This window comes from Ranitomeya variabilis, chromosome 6 (genome assembly GCF_051348905.1).
Source record: "Ranitomeya variabilis isolate aRanVar5 chromosome 6, aRanVar5.hap1, whole genome shotgun sequence".
In the NCBI taxonomy this organism is placed as follows: domain Eukaryota; kingdom Metazoa; phylum Chordata; class Amphibia; order Anura; family Dendrobatidae; genus Ranitomeya; species Ranitomeya variabilis.
Window position 1 is genome coordinate 31,525,036 of NC_135237.1, and position 19,697 is coordinate 31,544,732.

The 19,697-nt window shown below is 43.9% G+C and overlaps 1 protein-coding gene across 5 annotated transcripts in view; it reads right to left on the bottom strand.

Moving 5' to 3' along the window:
* PPP1R9A (protein phosphatase 1 regulatory subunit 9A) overlaps window positions 1–18,754 on the bottom strand; it is a 187,915-nt gene extending 169,161 nt beyond the window's left edge. For 3 of the 5 annotated variants that reach the window (XR_013216747.1, XM_077268154.1, XM_077268152.1), the window contains exons 1-2: window positions 18,510–18,750; window positions 10,972–12,496 (exon numbers count right to left, since the gene is read on the bottom strand). Coding sequence is in view for 4 of the 5 variants with exons in the window: in XM_077268154.1 (XP_077124269.1) it covers window positions 10,972–12,354 (1,383 nt within the window). In the remaining variant the exon portion in view is untranslated. Of the gene's footprint in view, window positions 1–10,971; window positions 12,497–18,509 lie in introns of all 5 variants that reach the window. The other 2 variants (XM_077268155.1, XM_077268153.1) reach the window with 2 other exon arrangements.
* Window positions 18,755–19,697: the final 943 nt, after the last annotated feature.

Genomic DNA, 19,697 nt, shown 5'->3' on the forward strand with positions numbered 1-19,697 from the left:
TTCATATGACCGATGCAGAATATGACAATCTCTGCCGAGAACACTGTATCTAATGAGCGACAACAAAGCTCCATCTGTTTGGTTTCCATAAAGGAGGTTAATAACTGCTGCCGAATTTTGCTTGCAAGTTCATTTGCTAAGTGAAAACAGGAGGGGTGCGGGGCTCCTTTTTGTATTTTTTTTCAGCCGTAATTGCTATTTTTTTTTTTTACGCCAAGAGGTCATGACGGGGATTTTATGGATATACTCCTATCGCCAGTTAGAGGGATTGTCCTGAAAGACTTGTAGGCGGAGAAGGAGATCAGGTCTGAATGCCTCCGTATTGGTGTTGAATGAATAGATATTGGCAGGTCTTACAGCTACAATACATTAGGTACAATAGAAATTGCCTGCCGTTGCTGCCGGCGGTCGTCTTGGTGGCCGTGAAATCTCCAGTGACAACCAGGAATCTATACAATATGTGTGCAATTTGTCAATGTCTCTAAAAACACAAATTAGCATGCTCCCGCGCTTCACATTCTCATTAGCACTCATGAATATGTATCGCAAAGCCGAGGAGATGGTCAACTCCGCGCAAATGAGTATGTCAATGGAGAGGGGAGACATAAAACGACAAATATATCCTTGTATATCCGGCACCCGTGAGTCGGCAATCACCAATTACCTGGCACCAGGCAAATTATTACTTTCAAAATGAACTCAAGACATTTTAGCATTCACTTTTATGACAAAAAAAATATTGAAAAATGGAAAAAGCACAAAATGTCCAACGATTATAATTGTAGAGGTTGCAAAAGTCCCAAAGATGGGGCACGAGCTCGAAAACGCTGCATCAATGTTCAGAATATCATCAATTTCAAAATTGGGGTGGATAAGTGTATGGATTAAATGGGGGTGTATCATCTGTTCGGGAACCCCATCTAAATGCAACGAAGAGAGACTCCCCTTCTAGAGGACCCCATTATTTCCAAGGATTGCAAGTATTCATCTTACCACGGGACTCCCACAGATCATTATAATGGGGCTCTGAATTGACGAATGTGTGCCACTACTCCATTCACTGTCTACGGGACTGCCGGGGGTAGCCGAGTACAGCTTTTTGCTATCTCCAGCAGTTCCTAAGACAATAGACAATGCAGTGGCACTCACGTCCAATCACCTCTCCGTTTCAGTGGGACATTTCAGAGCCTTGTCCTTGAAATCAGTAGGGGTCACAGTGGTCAGATCCCCACCTATCAGCCCCAGATAGGTGGCAACTGGTGTCAGAAGGCATTACCATTTTAACATTAGTGAGTTTGGGACTTTAAAAGTTGATGGTTATTTTGGTCTCCGCTACGTCCCTTGAGTCTTTTTCCCTTTTCTCCAGTAATCTACTGGACATTAAACTTTCCATTGCTCCCCCACTAATCACTTATCTTCTATAATTGGAGAGGGATCCGGTTGGACCCCAAAGTTAGACCCTTACCCCCAGATAGATGGTAACTTGCGTCAGAAGGAATTAGACGTTTAACATTAGTGACTTCCATACTTGAAAAGTTGATGGTTAATTTGGTCTCTGTTACATCCCTTGAGGTTTTTTTCCTTTTCTCTAGTAATCTATACTAAACTTTCCATTGCTCCCCCACTAATCACTCTTCATCTATGATTAGGGAGGGACCCTGTTGGACCCCATAGCTAGACCCCTACCCCCATATAGGTAGTAACTTGTGTCAGAAGGAATAACCCTTTTAACATTAGTGAGTTCGGGACTTAAAAAATTGATGGTTATTATGGTCTCTGCTACGTCCCTTGAGTCTTTTCCCCTTTTCTCCAGTAACATAAGTTAACTATTCCATTACTCCCTCACTAATTACTCCTCATCTACAATTGGAGAGGGACCCTATTGGACCCCATAGCCGGACCCCTTTTCCCTGTACTTATAGTTTTTAGGCTGAAATGTATGTGGGATAATTCTTTCTGAGACTGCCAATGAAGCCTCTAATGACAGTGTGAACAGATCCTAAGTGATACTATACAATACATGCTCCACCTTCCATTTGTGGGAATTATATAAGCGCACCAAGCATCTAAATCTCACTTTACAAGCCCTTACAAGTCTGAAGTTATCTACAGAACAGAAATGCAAATGCTGGCAGCAAACCAGGATCAATACAGCCCATGCTGCCTATGGGAAGGTCTTTTATTTGCTCTTGACGACCCATGGAGCACAATGTATCCATAACCTGCAGAAACAAGTGGTGGTAAAATAACTCAATTATAATATCTGGCCTAAAATAATTTTTCCTCTCCGTACGTCAGCTCAGTAGGGTTGTCTACTTATACAAGCCTGAAGTCACTGACAAGGTTACACCCTGGACAGACTGTACTATTATCTCAGGGCTGTCCTTCCTGCTGTGATAAGTATAAACCTGGTGAAGACATGATTGACAGCCGGGCTTGGCGTTGTGTCGTTATGGTAATGCTTAGTGCAAGCTTTCGCCTTGTCATTGAAATGACATCTCAGTACTTTGAAGGTTTCGATGAAACACACTTTTAACTTTTTAATTACGTCTCTTTTCATTTCTTCTCGTCGCGCCTTCTTCAGATCTTATGTTATACTCAACATTTAAGCAAAATATTATGGAAGCAAAGTAGGTGTGCATGAGCAGGTTGTAAGATGCTCCATCTAAAAGGCCTAGTTATCGGCCTTACATGGGAGTCGAAACACGCAGAAAAGCTTGCATAGGTCAGTATTTCTCAATTGTGGTCCTCGAAAACCTTGAATGGGTTGCAAACATGTAATTCATGGTGACAAGACATCTAATGGTTAAGAGAGATAGCTTCTACTTCTCTAGATGTTACCATGGCTCCTGAACACATCGGGACATTGCCAACTATGATCTACCCAAAAGTATAAAAATCATTTGTCTACAAAGACCATGTAGTATTGTATTCATAAGATCTATGAATGTGGCTCACTTTGTAAAAATATGGAGGCTAAACAATTAGATGTCCACCAGAAGGTTTGGACTGCCGACATTCCGCCCGATGCCCAACCATTCACGCGTTTCAATTAGAGGGGAGGAAGCTGCTGATAGATGCCCATGGAAGTGAGTTTTCTTCTAAAAGAACAAAAGGATTGGACATGTAGAAATTTACCACGTCCATCAAACTCTGCATCCTAAAACATATTTGATGGGCGGCTAGAGCCGCTAAAATTGAAAAGGTTGGTCAACATTTCTCTAATGTATATTGGCATTTTAAGGTTGTATTTATAACCTTTGAATACCATTTCTTTAAAATGCTGGACATACTGCCGGCACCCCATTGGGATATACAAAAAGCAGTTTTATCCACAGCCCATCCAGTGCCTAAGGAGCGACACAGTCCACATTTGTCCAAGAAATCCACTCGGTACTGATCCAAATTCACTTTCTGAAGACATCGCTCACCAGGAAGAATGAAGAAAAAAATCCATTATTACTCCATAGATGTAATAAGATACAGCAACGTTTAACCACAATGGTCTTTTTCAAGCTCAAAAAAGAAAAAAGACCTTTGGGATTGAAATGTTGCTGTATTTTATTACATGTACGGAGCAATAAAGGATTTTTTTGCATTCTTCCTGGTGAGCGATGTCATCAGAAACTGAATTTAGAACCCCCGCTGAAATTCAATGGGATCCATCGGACAGTCTTGGTATCAACGCTTTGAGGTTATGAATGGAAACCCCAATGCAAGCGTGAGTAAAATTCCTACAAACACAGTTTACAGTAAGGTGTGAGTAGGAGCGGGCAGTGGAATTAATTCCTTTTTTTGTTTCCGCAGGAGATACTCAGGTGCCATAGATGTTCAAGGGTCCGGGAGAGGATCGGGAGAAAGATAGCACTCTAGGATCAGATTCTAAGTTTCCTGGCTCGCCAAATCTGCTCATCTACACACCAAAGAATATAGAAATGATGGTGCCTATATTCATTGTTGGTCCCAATGATGTCCATGATAGAGGTCCTGCCAGCTATTCAACTCCTCCACATCAATAGAGCAGCTCTTCCTGTTCTGGACTACCTTTTGTCGATGGGGCGCGTCGGCCAACGTCATGCTGATTGACCGCTGGCTCCCTGCAGTTAGGCAGTAGGAAGCCAGCTGGCAATCAGCATGACATGCGTCGGCAGTCACATCCAGTCAGAGCAGAGTGGAAGAGAAGTCGCTGCTCTGTCGATGCGACGTCAGCTGAATCACCAGGAATGGTCTGTAAGATCACTGGTGGAGATCGCAATCGGTCACAACAGGCAGATAGGTAGCAACTATCCTACAATTAATGCTGCAAACCAAAGTACGAACTACAAAATAAAATCCTATAAACTTTTTTTTTTTTTTTTTTAAAGCACAAAAGTCATAAAGGGGCAACAAATCATTTGTGTTCTTTATAGACCCCACAGGAAAACTAATCTGTTACCAACGACGTTAATTGTTGGAGACAATACACTCACACCCCCGGCTATGTGTATGGAAGCCGGAGAGAACCGTGACCTCCGCGCTGCACTTTAACATACAGACAATAGTTTATTTTATGGTGGAATTTGTGTCAAAGATTCTACGGGAAGAAAACAATGTAATGACATCGACTTGTATCTCCTTCTATGCAATAACCTCAGGTTTATTTGACTTTCAATCAGTATCGTGAGGAGGTTTGTAATGTAAAATTTCCTTCTTCGCTTTGTATCATTAGTAGAGTTCCTCAAGCTAATCACAAAGTGTCTCCCCTCCTCGCTGAGACCCCCATTGATCAGCTGTGATCCGTGAAGAAACCTGATACAATTTCCTGCAGCGCCACCACAGGGGAAATTAATTACTACACATCATTGTCTATTAAAGTCATCTAGGACAGGAGAGGTCTTTCAGAGCAAGAGATGCTCTTTGTAATCGCTCTCCAACCTGACCATAAAATGAGGATCATGGACTGAGGACCTCCCTATTTCTTATATTTTTTAACATCGTTGAACTTTTCAAAATAACATTACAAATTTTATTTTCGTCTCTCATGTCGGGAAAATGTCACAACAAATGACCTTATCGTAACCCAATGTATGACAATGCATAGCATGCATATCATCTTCAACATGCCTACACCTTTCATACCGTGCACTAAACAACTTTTGCAGCAGGCAACTAAGAAAAGCTCAGAAGGCATAAAAAAAAAAAAAGTATAATGATGTGTACCCGACGTAAGGATGCCAAATTGGTATTCACCAGGTCTATAGTTGGTAAGAGGGTCTTTTGACCATTTAATTAATATGCCATTTTTCTGAGCAAAACTCCATATAAACCTACTAAAAAGTGATCAGTTTTTTCTTCTTTGCTAGGGATCACCTTGCGTGGCACATAACATAAAAGCTGTAACTGTAGAAGCAACATTACAGAACGACTCACGAGGAAACACGATACACCGGGTAAACTCTCTACAGTCTGTTTTGTCTTCATATTTGAGATAGTACATTCCGGGTTTAAGTGATGCTTGAAGACATGGAGCAAAACCTATAAAACAACCACTAAGAAATGTTTTCAGAGTTTCTATATCTAACACACATACAAACACCACAAAACACCCTCGGCAAGAGACCACCAGGACTTTCCACCAGTAATCCAAAGATCTTCCACTTTCCTTTTTTGAAAACTTTGGGAGAAATCTTTTTTCAGAATTTCTGAACTTTGTCAGAAGAATTAAAGAACATTTACCGAGAAAATAAAAATATCGTTCTGGTAAAAATTCTACAGTGTCATTCACTTGCTACTTTAGCCGGAAAAAATGCTGTAACTTCTAGAAGAAACGATTTATCGTACTGAAATTTGGACTGTACATAACTTAGTTCATGAGAAACTGATGTTTTAAAACAGTTGTTAAAAATGTCCACCGGTCACATCCAAGCATGCCTGCATGAACCATTCCATATTGTTGAATATATTCTGCAGGAGGTCTGGGGTCATAGCCTGAATTTCTCACTGTATGTTCTCTCTGAGCGCTTGTAATGTTCGTGGCTTGTTACTGCACACCTGACCCTTCATATGACCCCAGAGGCATTATATCAGACGATTTTGGTGGCCACAGTCCCTTGGAAATTACTCTGTCATCAAAGAAAGCTTCACTACACGGTTTGGAAGGCAGATTTTGACCTCCAAACTTCTTTAGAAACTCACTTTGGAACCTCTTTAAGGACACCGTTTTCCAATAAGTTTTCACAATGAAATCACGCTCCTCCAAACTGTATCTGTACATTATGAAGAAGGAATTAGGCAGGAGTGAAATACAAGCACCGCAGGTAATCTACCGACACGCAGAGAAGCGTGCAGCAAGTCTATCTCACAGTGGAGACGACCGGCGGGCAACAAGTCGACAAGACCACTCAATGCAGGGATGTTTCTCGGTGCAGTCACTAAGATTCATTGCAATCTCACTTCTCATGAACCAAAATACAGGTGGGTCATTCCATATCAAGTGATCCAAATATGAATATTTTTTTTACCTTACGTCTTTAGATTTTTTTTATTTTTTGTTTTTATGAAGTACAACTTTAGTTAATTACAAATTAAAAGTTTAGAATTTTTTTCTTCATCAGTTAATTTTTTACAGATTTTTAAAGTTTTGAAAAAGCATGGATTTTGGCCTGGTATGGCTTTACATTTTTTATCATATCTCGGGCTAGAATTAAGATAAAGAGGTGGGAGAGTCATCATTTTTCTCAGAACGGTACCGGCTTTCATTTGATATGTCACAAGACTATGTTTCTTTATATTTTGTTTTGGAGAAATCAAATTAAATATTTTTATGCGCAATTCTGAAAAAAACGTATGTTTTAAAATTGTGAAAACATGCATGTGTGTTACTTGTGTCCTTGTTTATATTTGTACAGGGATTCAACTTGGGATCTATCACATTTGTATTTTTTTTTAAGCCTTGAATCATCTGATTTTATGTTTGTGTGAGTTTCTTCCTTTTTTCTTTTCAAATTACAACTTATTGCATTCAACATTTATATGTAACAATAAAGTAACACAAAAAACAAAGTGCCAGAATAAATGCATCTTAATCATCATAACACAACTTGCTCAGCATTTTCAACCTGAATTCATTGAACAAGCCAAAAGAAAAAAGGTGATCACATCCTCAAGTGTGGTTTTCTAAATAGTCTGATCCTAATTATATGTTAAAAACAAGATTAAAAGAACCAATATTTCTACCACCTATTTATACATGGAACAATTTTTTTTCTACTACATCACTAAACATGTCATTTCTGAAGTGTTTAAGAAGAATAGTCCAGTAGTTAAATCCTCGTACTATCAAATATGAACTAATCCAACAATTAGTAGTAGGTTTTTACACTGGCCTGTTATCAGCAATGTGTCCCTTCTAGTGGGTGAAATGTCATCTTGTCCATAAGCGCTCACTAGCAATGGCCGTCTCCTTCTGTCAGAGTATGTGCGGCTGTCATGGTGCTCGGCTCCACCTGAGTTAGATCTGATTTTTGTTCACTTTTACAATGTCTGATTTTATTGGATACACAAAGGACGGCGCTGGACCAGACGGTGCAGAAAAGTCACTTCTACGTCTTCATTTTCACAATCTTTGGAGAGTCCAGTAGCCGTCAGCGCTAATCATATTCACAGGTCACGTAACCAGTTGTGTCATCCATTGCCGATCTTGTGCCGCCTTCTGCCACGTCATGGACGTCACGGTCTTTATTTCCACTACATGGGATGACAGTCCGGTATTGCTGAGTCCCTGTGATGGGTTCTGCTTCCTGTAACCGATGATATAACAAACTCTCCTCCTCCCCGTAGTCCTGGTTTGTACAATACATGAACTGGATGTTAAGAATATTTTTCTCCCTCCATTTGAGGAGTTGCCTGGGTGTTCAGATTTGGTGTGAATACGGCCCGAGCTGCCGGCCTGTCATCTGCTCTGCAGTCACCGTCTACCCCTGGTCATTCTCAGCCCTAACAAAGCTTCTCCTCTGTCCTCTCCTGCTTCTAATACTCTGTAACATAATAAATAATACCGTAATATCTAGCAATCATGATTATTTGGTAAATCTAGACCTCACACTGTTAGACCACAAGCTGAGCAGATCTGAAATCAAGATTTTTGAACTGACACTGTAATAGTTTTATTTTTTAAAATATGATCCCATCATGATCCCATCTTGTGTTTTGGTACAGATGTGAATAGGAGCATAGCAGGCACATGTGCAGTTTTTGAAATTTTTAAATGAAACGTTTTTTTCGGAAATGCGTTTTACAGTTTTGCGCTTGCGTTCACATAGGTAAAATATTATCAAAGATACTCTTGTGACATATCTGGTGGAAGCCTGTACAGTTCTGAGTAGAATGGTGTTTATTTTGTTTCTCTATCTCTTTTCTAGCCTGAGTTATGGGGAGAAATGTAAAGGCAGGCAACACCGAAATTCGCACTTTTTCCGAACTTTGAAAATCAATAAAAAATAAAAAAAAAAAATCTAGATTTTTTTTTTTCTTCACATTTTGCATTCTCTGACACATTATTACCAAATAACAAAATCTCAAAAGAATTAAAAATATAGTGGTAAAAATCATTGGTTCACTTGACATGGAATGACCCAGGTGCTTCTCACAAAATTAGAATATAATCTAAGCCATAATCATCGACATTAACAGAAATAAATACTTGAAATAGATCACTCTGTTTGTAATGGCTATATAATATGAGTTTCACTTTTTGTATTGAAGAACTGAAATAAATTAACTTTTTGACGATTATTATTATTGTTATTACACATTTATATAGCGCCATTTATTCCATGGAACTTTACATGTGAAAGGGGCAAATATACACAAGTACAATAAACTTGAGTAAAACAAGGCACACACAAGTACAGGAGGAGAGAGGACCTGCCTGCGAGGGCTCAGTCTACTGAGGATGGGTGAGAGAATCTATAGGGTATTGTCAAGAGGAAGATGAGAGACACCAGACCCAACAGTGCAGACAAGCTGAAGGAAGAAATCAAAGCAACCTGGGCTTCCATAGCACCTCAGCAGTGCCACAGGCTGATTGCCTCCATGCCATACCACATTGATGCAGTAATTGATGCATAAGGAGCCCCGACCAAGTATTGAGTGCATTTACTGAACATACATTTCAGTAGGCCAACATTTATGATGTTAAAATCATTTTTTAAGCTGGTGTTATAAAGTATTCTAATTTACGGAGATATTTATTGACTTTTGGGTTTTCATTGGCTGTAAGCCATAATCATCAACATTAAACAGAAACAAACACTTGAAATAGATCACTCTGTTTGTAATGACTCTATATAATATAGGAGTTTCACTTTTGTATTGAAGAATTGAAATAAATTAACTTTTTGATGATATTCTAATTTTGTGATAAGCACCTGTATGTACAGTCCACATTTCAGTATGGTCCACCATCTCTTTTTGAAGTTACAGCAATTTTTCCGAGTAAAGTAGTGAGTGAATCACCCTGTACTTGGCAGATGGTCATAGACGTCCAGATGTCTCACTGACACTGAATTGGTGGTGACACTGGTGAGACATCTGGACACTCTCTAAAAGGAAGAGCTCAATCAATGATCTCTTTTGTGTGGTGATCTCAAGAGCTTCTGATCGCCCCCCACAAATGGTCAGATGTCTGATCTCCAAACTAGCACAAGTAAAACAATCGATCCTTGTGTGGCAGAATCGTAACTACCTTCCAAGGGCCATTTCTGGGCACCCGGAAGCACCAAGGCCAGGGTTAAACTTCAAAACTCGCACCTCCTGTAGCAGCACCCCTGATGTCTGGGCGGATTTAGAGGTTAGTTCGATCTGATTTACTTGCCATTATTTTCAAAAATAGCAGCCAGAACAAGGGAGATTTTAAGCACCTACAGGATTTTGTCTTCAAGATGTTTCCAGAATTCCAACCTAATGATATGGGATTGGAGACATGCATCACAAAGGTTCCCAAAAAGGTATCTAGAAGTGGTCTGCTGAGACCCCCACCAATCCCAAGAACGGGACTCTAAAGTTCCCTATTAGAATGGAGCAATAACTACAGAAGTCCAAAAGAGAATGAAAGGAAGTGACCACATTTCAATGGTGGCCCCGTTCTTGGGACCTGTGAATGGTCCCAGCGGTTGTACCACACCAAAAAACAAGTTATCCCTTAACAATCTGGTAGGGGAAAACTTTTAATGTAAACATTATCATTATCAGAGTGTTCGTAGGACTGAACGGTCGATAGATAATTCAAGTCACCAGTCAGACATATGGGGATGTCAAGAGGTCGGACCCCACCAATCCATAAGTCATCATGGAGGTGCAAACTTTTCATGTTCGTAATAACCCTAAAACTGAAAATAAAGATTACACAACAACCACAAGATGGATTTCATCACCAGGTATCATTGTAATCAGTATAACGGCGCCGACCTGACACTGTCTGTAGTTACTGTGCACAATTCTGCTGACAGGTTCCCTTTAACTTGTGTAACACCTCCTAATTCTATATGGGAAAAACATCCATAACAACAATTATCAAGAACTTCACATAATTCCCTTACACTTAAAGAGGTTAATCAAGATTAGGAAAAAGGTCTTCAAAAACAGAGGCCCCTATTACTGGGAAAAGGGAACCACTTTACTAATTACCTTCAACCCCTTTAAACACATTAGGATTTGGGGGTCTGTTCACATTGCCGTTCAGAGCCTCAATCGGCAGACTCCGTAAACTAGGTCTAAAGAATAACACTGTATGCTACACTATTTATGACACAAACCACATGGATCAGGCTCGACCCTTTTATAAGTCACTGCAGTCCGTCTGGCACCGGTACAAAGGATTGGGCAGCGCTCTACGGCACCTGTTATAAATGGAAGCGTCAGCATAGCCTTTCATGCAAAGTCAACGAAAGTGTCAAAAATGATCAGAAAAGTAAAAAAACAACTGTGTCTTACTTTGATAGGAGCTTTACTAAATTTAATTTTCCTCTGGGCCGGAACTTCCTCTTCTTCTGCCAATCCCGGTACCTCATAATATTCCATGTCAGGCTCGTAAGACTTATTTTCATCACTATCATCGTCATCGCCAGGTTCAGTCTCTTCCCAGTCTGTGTTAAACCGTGAGCGGACTCTGTAAACATTATAATCGGAGTGTTCGTAGGACTGAATGGTCGATAGACAATTCAAATCACCGGTCATACTTGTCCCAACGTTATTAGAAGTGGGCGCTCCGTGATTACGACTGGCCGAAAAGTTGTCATTGTTTTCCACGGGGGTCAGAGATTCTCCAGATTTAGTCCTATCAAAAGCATTCACTGAATCTTCAGACAGGTTATTGTGTTGTATTATATGCTCATGTTTTTTCACTATGTGCCTTCCATTGTCAGCACCATCCATGAGATTATTCTTGGCCGGTATGTTGTCATTGGAGGTACAACAGCCTACACTCTTTTCTCTTTTCACCTCTTTGGTGGAGTTGTGACCACCTTCTTGTAATCCCACCTTGTTTCTTTGATGCGTGTTCTCCATCGATACATCCGTGTCGGTCTCCCCTGGTGGAGACCAAGAATTTGTGTCTTCATTTTGCCCGTAACCTTCCACAGAAGAAGGGACAATGTTGAGCGGATAATGTCCCGTTACCGAATACTCTTCGTTATTTTCATTTTTCTCCAGGGTATTTGGGCTCGGAGAATCGCTGTTCTCAAACACGGCGCTAAGTTGGCTCACCGTTGGAGACAAAGCCTCCGTCCGCGAACTCAAGCTGTCTAAAGAGTCACTGCTCCCCCTATTTGACTTACTTCCGCGTCCTTCATCTAGAAGTTCACCAGATCCTCGTCTTTCCTTCCGGGAATTGTAGCGACTACTCATCCCCGAGTCTTGCGTACTGTGTTCAAACAACTTTCTGGTTTCCGTAAACTTGGAATAACAAGGTCCATCCAAAGTGTCGAAGCGGCTGACCCTTTCTGAAACCGTAGTCTTGAGTTTTACGTCTGGTACTTCCTTCTTTTCCACAAACTCTCTGGGCTTTGATCTCCTTGGAGGAGAGGATGGTGTTCCTTTGGACTTCCTCGGTGGAACACCATTATTTTCAGTGGGGTCCATGCCCATCTGCATGAACAGGTTTTTGATTCTGTTGACATTTGATCCATACCTCCGTCCCCTCGTCTGTTGCGTTTGGGGTACCTCATCCTCACTTTTTTGTTTCTCTTCCCCAATGGGTTTTGTTTTGTCGAAGGTGCTTTTGAGAGCCTGAAACTCCGTTCTGTATGCATTCCGGTGGGGCGAGGCGCTCCTCAGGTTCGAGCGCTCTCCCGAGGCTTCTGTCTTCATCATGTTCATTTCAGCAGAGCAGCACAATGTGCATGATGACTAAGATGATTGGAGATCTCCTGGCATATAGATTTATAGGGTTAGTATGGGAATATCGCTGCTATGACATGCCTCGCCTCCAAGCAGGTTTCTTGTAAATCTCCAAGACGAGCTGTGACAGAGACAAGAAATTATATGAGAGATGTTTATCGAGGTAAATATAGCGTTCTTCTGACTATTTAGCTAATTACAGCATATTTGTGGTTTTTACGTGAATGGAAATAGAAACAAACTTGATAAATCACATATTGCCTTGTTAAAGGAGGCTGAAGGGCATAGCTGCCCCGACATCACAGATCACCATAGCTCGACCATAAATATAAAACAGAGGTCAAAGTACCCAAGCGCTGAGCACCTATGGACTTATATCACTCACATAATCAGAACATCCTGCACACAACTGCAGCGCATCCTCCGAAGTCAGCTCTGCTACATTCATCTAACCCAACTCTACCTCTCTCAGACTCAGCTCTGCTACGTCCCTCTAACTACACTTTTTTTTTTTCTTCCCAACTCCGTTCAGCTCTCTCTCCAAAACCCAACTCTCTGCCTCTCTCAGACTCAGCTCTGCTGCATCTCGGAAACTAAGCTCTGCTATATGCCCCTCAGTTCTGCTGCAACTCTCACACTCCGCTCCGACGCATGCCCCACACTCCGCTCCGACGCACGCCCCACACTCCGCTCCGACGCACGCCCCACACTCCGCTCCGACGCACGCCCCACACTCCGCTCCGACGCACGCCCCACACTCCGCTCCGACGCACGCCCCACACTCCGCTCCTTGGAAAAAATCCACCTGAGGAATGTAGCAGTCCATTGCCAAAAGCGCGTAGTGGTTTAATAAAAGGTTTGTTTACCACTAATCCATTGCAGTGTGCTCTATAGCCATAGCGCTCCTTAAATTGACCACATACATATTTTTTCCAAAAAATGTTTACATTCCCCTTGAGGGATTGTGGCTGGAGCAGCTTGGGGCCATAGAGCTCATCTCCAGGCAACAGGACATGAAGCGACGCCACATCCTGTGAAGTGGCATCACGTGACTGGTTCTTGTGCCCACGTGACCAGACCAGGAAGCACAACACAGGAGCGGTCCCGGAGCAACAGAGCAGGATTGCACGGAGACGTCCCATACTCCGCTCCGACGCATGTCCCACACTCCGCTCCGACGCATGTCCCACACTCCGCTCCGACGCATGTCCCACACTCCGCTCCGACGCATGTCCCACACTCCGCTCCGACGCATGTCCCACACTCCGCTCCGACGCATGTCCCACACTCCGCTCCGACGCATGTCCCACACTCCGCTCCGACGCATGTCCCACACTCCGCTCCGACGCATGTCCCACACTCCGCTCCGACGCATGTCCCACACTCCGCTCCGACGCATGTCCCACACACCGCTCCGACGCATGTCCCACACACCGCTCCGACGCATGTCCCACACTCCGCTCTGACAAATGTTCAAAATTCAATTCTGCAGGATTTCAAAACAATGCTCTGCTGCATCCTTCAACCTCAACTCTGCTGCTTCCACGATACTCTGCTGCATCCTCCAACCTCAGCTCTACTACATCCATGATACTTTGCTTTGCTGCATCTTCCAACCTCAGCTCTGCTACATCCATAATACTCTGCTCTGCTGCATCATCCAACCTCAGCTTTGCTACATCCATGATACTCTACTCTGCTGCATCTTCCAACCTCAGCTCTGCTACATCCATGATACTCTGCTCTTCTGTATCTTCCAACCTCAGCTCTGCTACATCCATGATACTCTGCTCTTCTGCATCTTCCAACCTCAGCTCTGCTACATGCATGATACTCTGCTCTGCTGCATTGCACACACTCAGCTCTGTTGCAGTAACAAGCTCGGCCCTGCTACATGTGAACACTTTAGACGTGCATGTCCTTTGCGCTGCTGCAGTGACTGACCTATTGAGTTTCTGTCATGACCCTTGTGTGGCTTAATGATTCCATCCACTTTCTTTGCAAGTTTTATTGATGTGAAGCAGAAAACAGGGGAGGCGAGCATATATAATATAATGCTATATACACATACATGTGGCTGGTAAAGGGCTTTAGTATTAGTCTCCAGACATGATGCCAAGACTGTGGGGGGCTGAATACACAGTACATCAGTCTCCCCCATACAGGCAGTGTTATGGGTGACGTACATCACTGCTCACCATAGATTTCTATGGTCATACTGTGTGTTGGGTATCTCCACCCCAAAGGCCCCTTATGGGGTACATAGAGGTCCTCACACTTCTACAGTTTGCATTCACATCTACTTTGTGCCCTCTTGTACTAGCAATGCTGTCATGGAGCCTCTGGACGATGGGCACCAGGGCCCCCCACTATCCTATAATGGGGTCTGCTGGATTTCCCAATGTTATTTGCCAGTTTGACGAGAAAAAATAGAGCTGCCTACAATGCTGGTAGATGCCAGCCCCTGAACTCAGGAGATGGCATCTGCTACTCCCGAGACTCTATGTAGATAGGAGGGTGAGAAGAAGGGAAGCCATCCACACCCTGAGCCTTTCAGGGGCTTCCAGCTTTAAGACCTGGAGATATTTGGTTTCTTATCAGACTTCTGGAGGAACCAATCCTCAACGCTGGCGTTTGGTCAGCACTAGAGTGGCAGACAAGGTGGATGGCTGGCGAGAAATAGGCTCTCAAATATAGGTAAAGAGAGGCCATCTATATGCCTGGACCTTGCATGGCCATCTTACCTTGATGGTCACCACCATTGCCTTTCGGGAGAGCCAAATCTCACCTTGGGAGATGCTGGGTGACAGTAAAGGCAGAAAGCAGAGGCAAGATAGGCCTCCTCTAAGATTCTCCAAAGCAAGGTTATCCATCTCTAACCCTTCCAGGGACCTTCTAGCTTTGAGGCTAGAGGCCATCAGAAACCTTACCCCTTCATAACCTCTTCTGGGAGCTCCAAACCTTGTATTTGGCTGCTGGTGGACATTACAGTGGCAACCTGGAGAAAGATGGGGTAACCCTAAGCTTTGTTGAAGTAAGGCCATCAGTCCCTCATCCTTGCAAATCCACCTGGCTCAGAAGGTTGGGGATGGGGATGATTATTTGGGGGTTCTTCTGCTTTTGGAGACGACTTGATATTGGCCCCCTCCTTGTGCACTTTTTTTTTTTTACAACCATTTGGGTGTTGAAGGCACATACTTCCAGTAAAAAAAATATGAAAAATATCCCAATGATATTGCAGTTTAGCCTCTGCTATGTGGTTCATGGCAACTTCTAGTCCCTATTTGGGGTTTATTTCACATTTTTGTGGGTGAGATACCGCTTTAAACACTATGGAGCAGATCCTCGACGGCGGCTATAATGGGCCTGCACGCTTCACTATGAGTTACTGTCTCTTTGAACAGTAAGACTACGTTCACACGTTCCTTTTTTTCATCCTTTTTTTTTCAGGTCCTGTTTTGAAAAACCGCAGCTAAATTCAGCGCTGATTTTAGCTGCGGTTTTTCATCCTTTTTCTTCTGCGGATTCCACTGCGGGTTTCCAAATGCAGTTTCCTATTGGTGCTGCTGGAAACCCGCAGCGGAATCTGCAGAAAGAATTGACATGGTACTTCTTTTTTTCTGCAGGCAAAACCGCTGCGGATTTGCCTGTGGAAAAAAGGATCGTCGGCACAGCGGTCCTGTTTTCCATTGGGTTACATTGTACTGTAACCTACATGGAAAACTGCTGCGGATCCGCAGTGCAAATCCGCTGCGGATCCGCAGCAAAAACCGCACCGTGTGAACATAGCCTAAAGGTTTTAATGAAGTCGCTCTGAGCGACTGCTTGTGCCTTAAAGGCAAAATATGGCCCTAACAATAAAGCCCCAGAGTCCTGTATAGATGCTGCCTATGACGTGACGCACTGGAACACGTCACATATACCATGGCGCTGTCCAGCGTGCCGTCCTCGGTAGTCTCAGATTGAAAAAAAAATGATTTAGCCATTCCCGTAATTTATACGACCTCTACCGTTATCGTCCGCTAACTACGGAATTTTGGAAATCAATCCCGCAATCAATAAACCAGGAAATATTAAAATCCAATGGAGCCGAGGATCTTAAGCCCCGGAGAAAATGTAATGAAATGAAGGCAGGCGGCAGAACGAGTCCCAGCCGTGAACACCGCGGCGTTACTCCTCCGAGCTGCACAAATCCTGCTCCACCTGCAGCACAAATCAGTAACCGCGATGACGATGGATGGATGGCTTACTACGGCTGGTGGAGACGGAAAGGGTTAACTCTGTCTCCATCCTCTGCTATTGGTGGAAAATGGCTCACTCCAAGTAATAGTACTGCATGGTATAAAGGGGGGGCGGCATGTGTGTGTGCGCGAGGACGGACGCCGTGCGGGATGTCAGGGGAAACAATACGGAATCCACAGACATGATACAGAGGAAGAGACATAGGAACGGCAAAGACCAGTGCACTGCGTATAGGACTAGACCGCTACAGAGCACGGAACACCTACACATCCATCCATAAGGGGCGCACCGAGCTCATATACAGCCATTACATACCGACATCTGTGCGTACAGCATCACTGTATATGTGTGTGCACATCAGAATGAGTGTGTGTGTATATATATATATATATATATATAAAGCTGTATATGTGTGTGCATATAAGAATGTGTGTGTGTGTATATATATGTATATATACAAAGCTGTATGTGTGCATATAAGAATGCGTGTATATATATATATATATATATATATATATATATATATATATATATATATATATATATATATATATATATATATATATATATATATATATATATATATATATATATATATAAGCTGTGCATGTGTGTGCATATAAGGCTACGTTCACATTAGCGTTGTGCGGCGCAGCGTCGGGCGCAGCCACGGTGCCGCATGCGTCATGCGCCCCTATATTTAACATGGGGGGCGCATGGACATGCGTTGTCTTGCGTTTTGTGACGCATGCGTCATTTTGGCGCAACTGTCAGGGCGCAGAGGACGCTGCATGATGCAGTTTTTTCAGCGCCAAAAATCATGCAAAAAATGAACGCATGCGTCACAAAACGCTGCGTTGTGCATGCGTTTTGCATGCGTTGTGCGTTGCCGACGCTGCGCCGCACAACGCAAATGTGAACGTAGCCTAAGAATGTGTGTATATATATATATATATATATATATATATATATATATATATATATATATATATATATATATATATATATATATAGCTGTATATGTGTGTGCATATCGGAATAAGTGTATACATATATATAAAGCTGTGTATGTGTGTGCACATCGGAATCACTAAGGGTATACACACATACATATATATACACACACAGTGTTTGTATTTACTGTATATATAGATCTAGGAATGAGTTTGTCTATGTATATGTATGTACGTGTGTGTGCCGCTCTCCCCAGGGTATATACATGTGTGTATGTGGGTATGTATATATTATGTGTGTATCTGTATCTCTAGGTATATTGCTCTGTGTATTTCTGTGATGTGCCCGGTGCCGCTCTCCCCAGGGTATGTACATGTGTGTATATGGGTAAGTATATATATATATATGTATGTATGTATGTATGTATCTGTATCTCTAGGTGTACTGCTCTGTGTATTCCTGTGCAGTGTCCGGTGCCGCGCTCCCCAGGGTATATACATGTGTGTATATGGGTAAGTATATATATATATATATATATATATATATATATATATATATATATATATATATATATATATATATATATATATATATATATATATATGTATGTATGTATCTGTATCTCTAGGTGTACTGCTGTGCTTTTCTGTGCAGTGTCCGGTGCCGCGCTCCCCCGTGCACACAGTACACAGCAGACACATGCGGCACACAGCGGGGCTTGCTCCATACATACATGTGCAGTCTCCGGTGCAGTCTCCGGTGCCGGTCCTATGTGCTGCACATACACATGCACACTGCACACACTGACATATGAACAAAGCCCACTGTCGGTGTGGGGGCCGCCGGGAGCCCCCATTCCTGGCCGCCGGGAGCCCCCATTCCTGGCCGCCGGGAGCCCCCATTCCTGGCCGGTGCTCTGCGCCTCCCCCGGCTGTTACCTGGCGGAGCTGCAGCTGATGCGGTGCTCGGCGCTGGATGTGGCCGCCGGTGCCTCCTCCTCATGACTCAGTGCTGCAGCGTCCCCATCTCTCCAGCCGCCTCCTGCGTGCACGGCCGGGCGCTGCGGCGACCAGTCACGGTGCCATCAGAGTCAGTAATGCCAGTGATTGCCCTTGTGCTCGGCTTTCTGCTCGGGAGAGACCATTCACGCCAGCTGCGGGGGGTGTGGAGTCTACCATTCCAGCGCCTGTTATTACTGTACAGCGGATGATACATGTGTCTGTATAGAAATGAACAATATGGAGCTCGTGTGATGCAGACAGGCGGGGGTGACTGCTGCACTGCGGGATGGAGGCGAGGGGGACAGGGGAGATGGGGGACAGGGGAGATGGGGGACAGGGGAGATGGGGGACAGGGGAGATAGGGGAGAGGGGAGATGAGGACGATGGGGGATAGGAGAGATGGGGGACAGGGGGGAGTGGGGACAGGAAAGGGGAGATGGGGTCAGGAGACATGGGGGACAGGAGAGAGGGGAGATGGGGACAGGAGAGAGGGGAGATGGGGACAGGAGAGAGGGGAGATGGGGACAGGAGAGAAGGGAGATGGGGGACAGGAGAGAGGGGAGATGGGGGGACAGGAGAGAAGGGAGATGGGGACAGGAGAGAAGGGAGATGGGGGGAGTGGGGACAGGAAAGGGGAGATGGGGGACAGGAAAGAAGGGAGATGGGGACAGGAGAGAAGGGAGATGGGGGACAGGAGAGAAGGGAGATGGGGGACAGGAGAGAAGGGAGATGGGGGACAGGAAAGGGGAGATGGGGGACAGGAAAGAAGGGAGATGGGGGACAGGAAAGAAGGGAGATGGGGACAGGAGAGAAGGGAGATGGTGGGACAGGAGAGAAGGGAGATGGGGGGACAGGAGAGAAGGGAGATGGGGGGACAGGAGAGAAGGGAGATGGGGACAGGAGAGAAGGGAGATGGGGACAGGAGAGAAGGGAGATGGGGACAGGAGAGAAGGGAGATGGGGACAGGAGAGAAGGGAGATGGGGGACAGGAAAGAAGGGAGATGGGGACAGGAGAGAAGGGAGATGGGGGGACAGGAAAGAAGGGAGATGGGGACAGGAGAGAAGGGAGATGGGGGGACAGGAAAGAAGGGAGATGGGGGGACAGGAGAGAAGGGAGATGGGGAC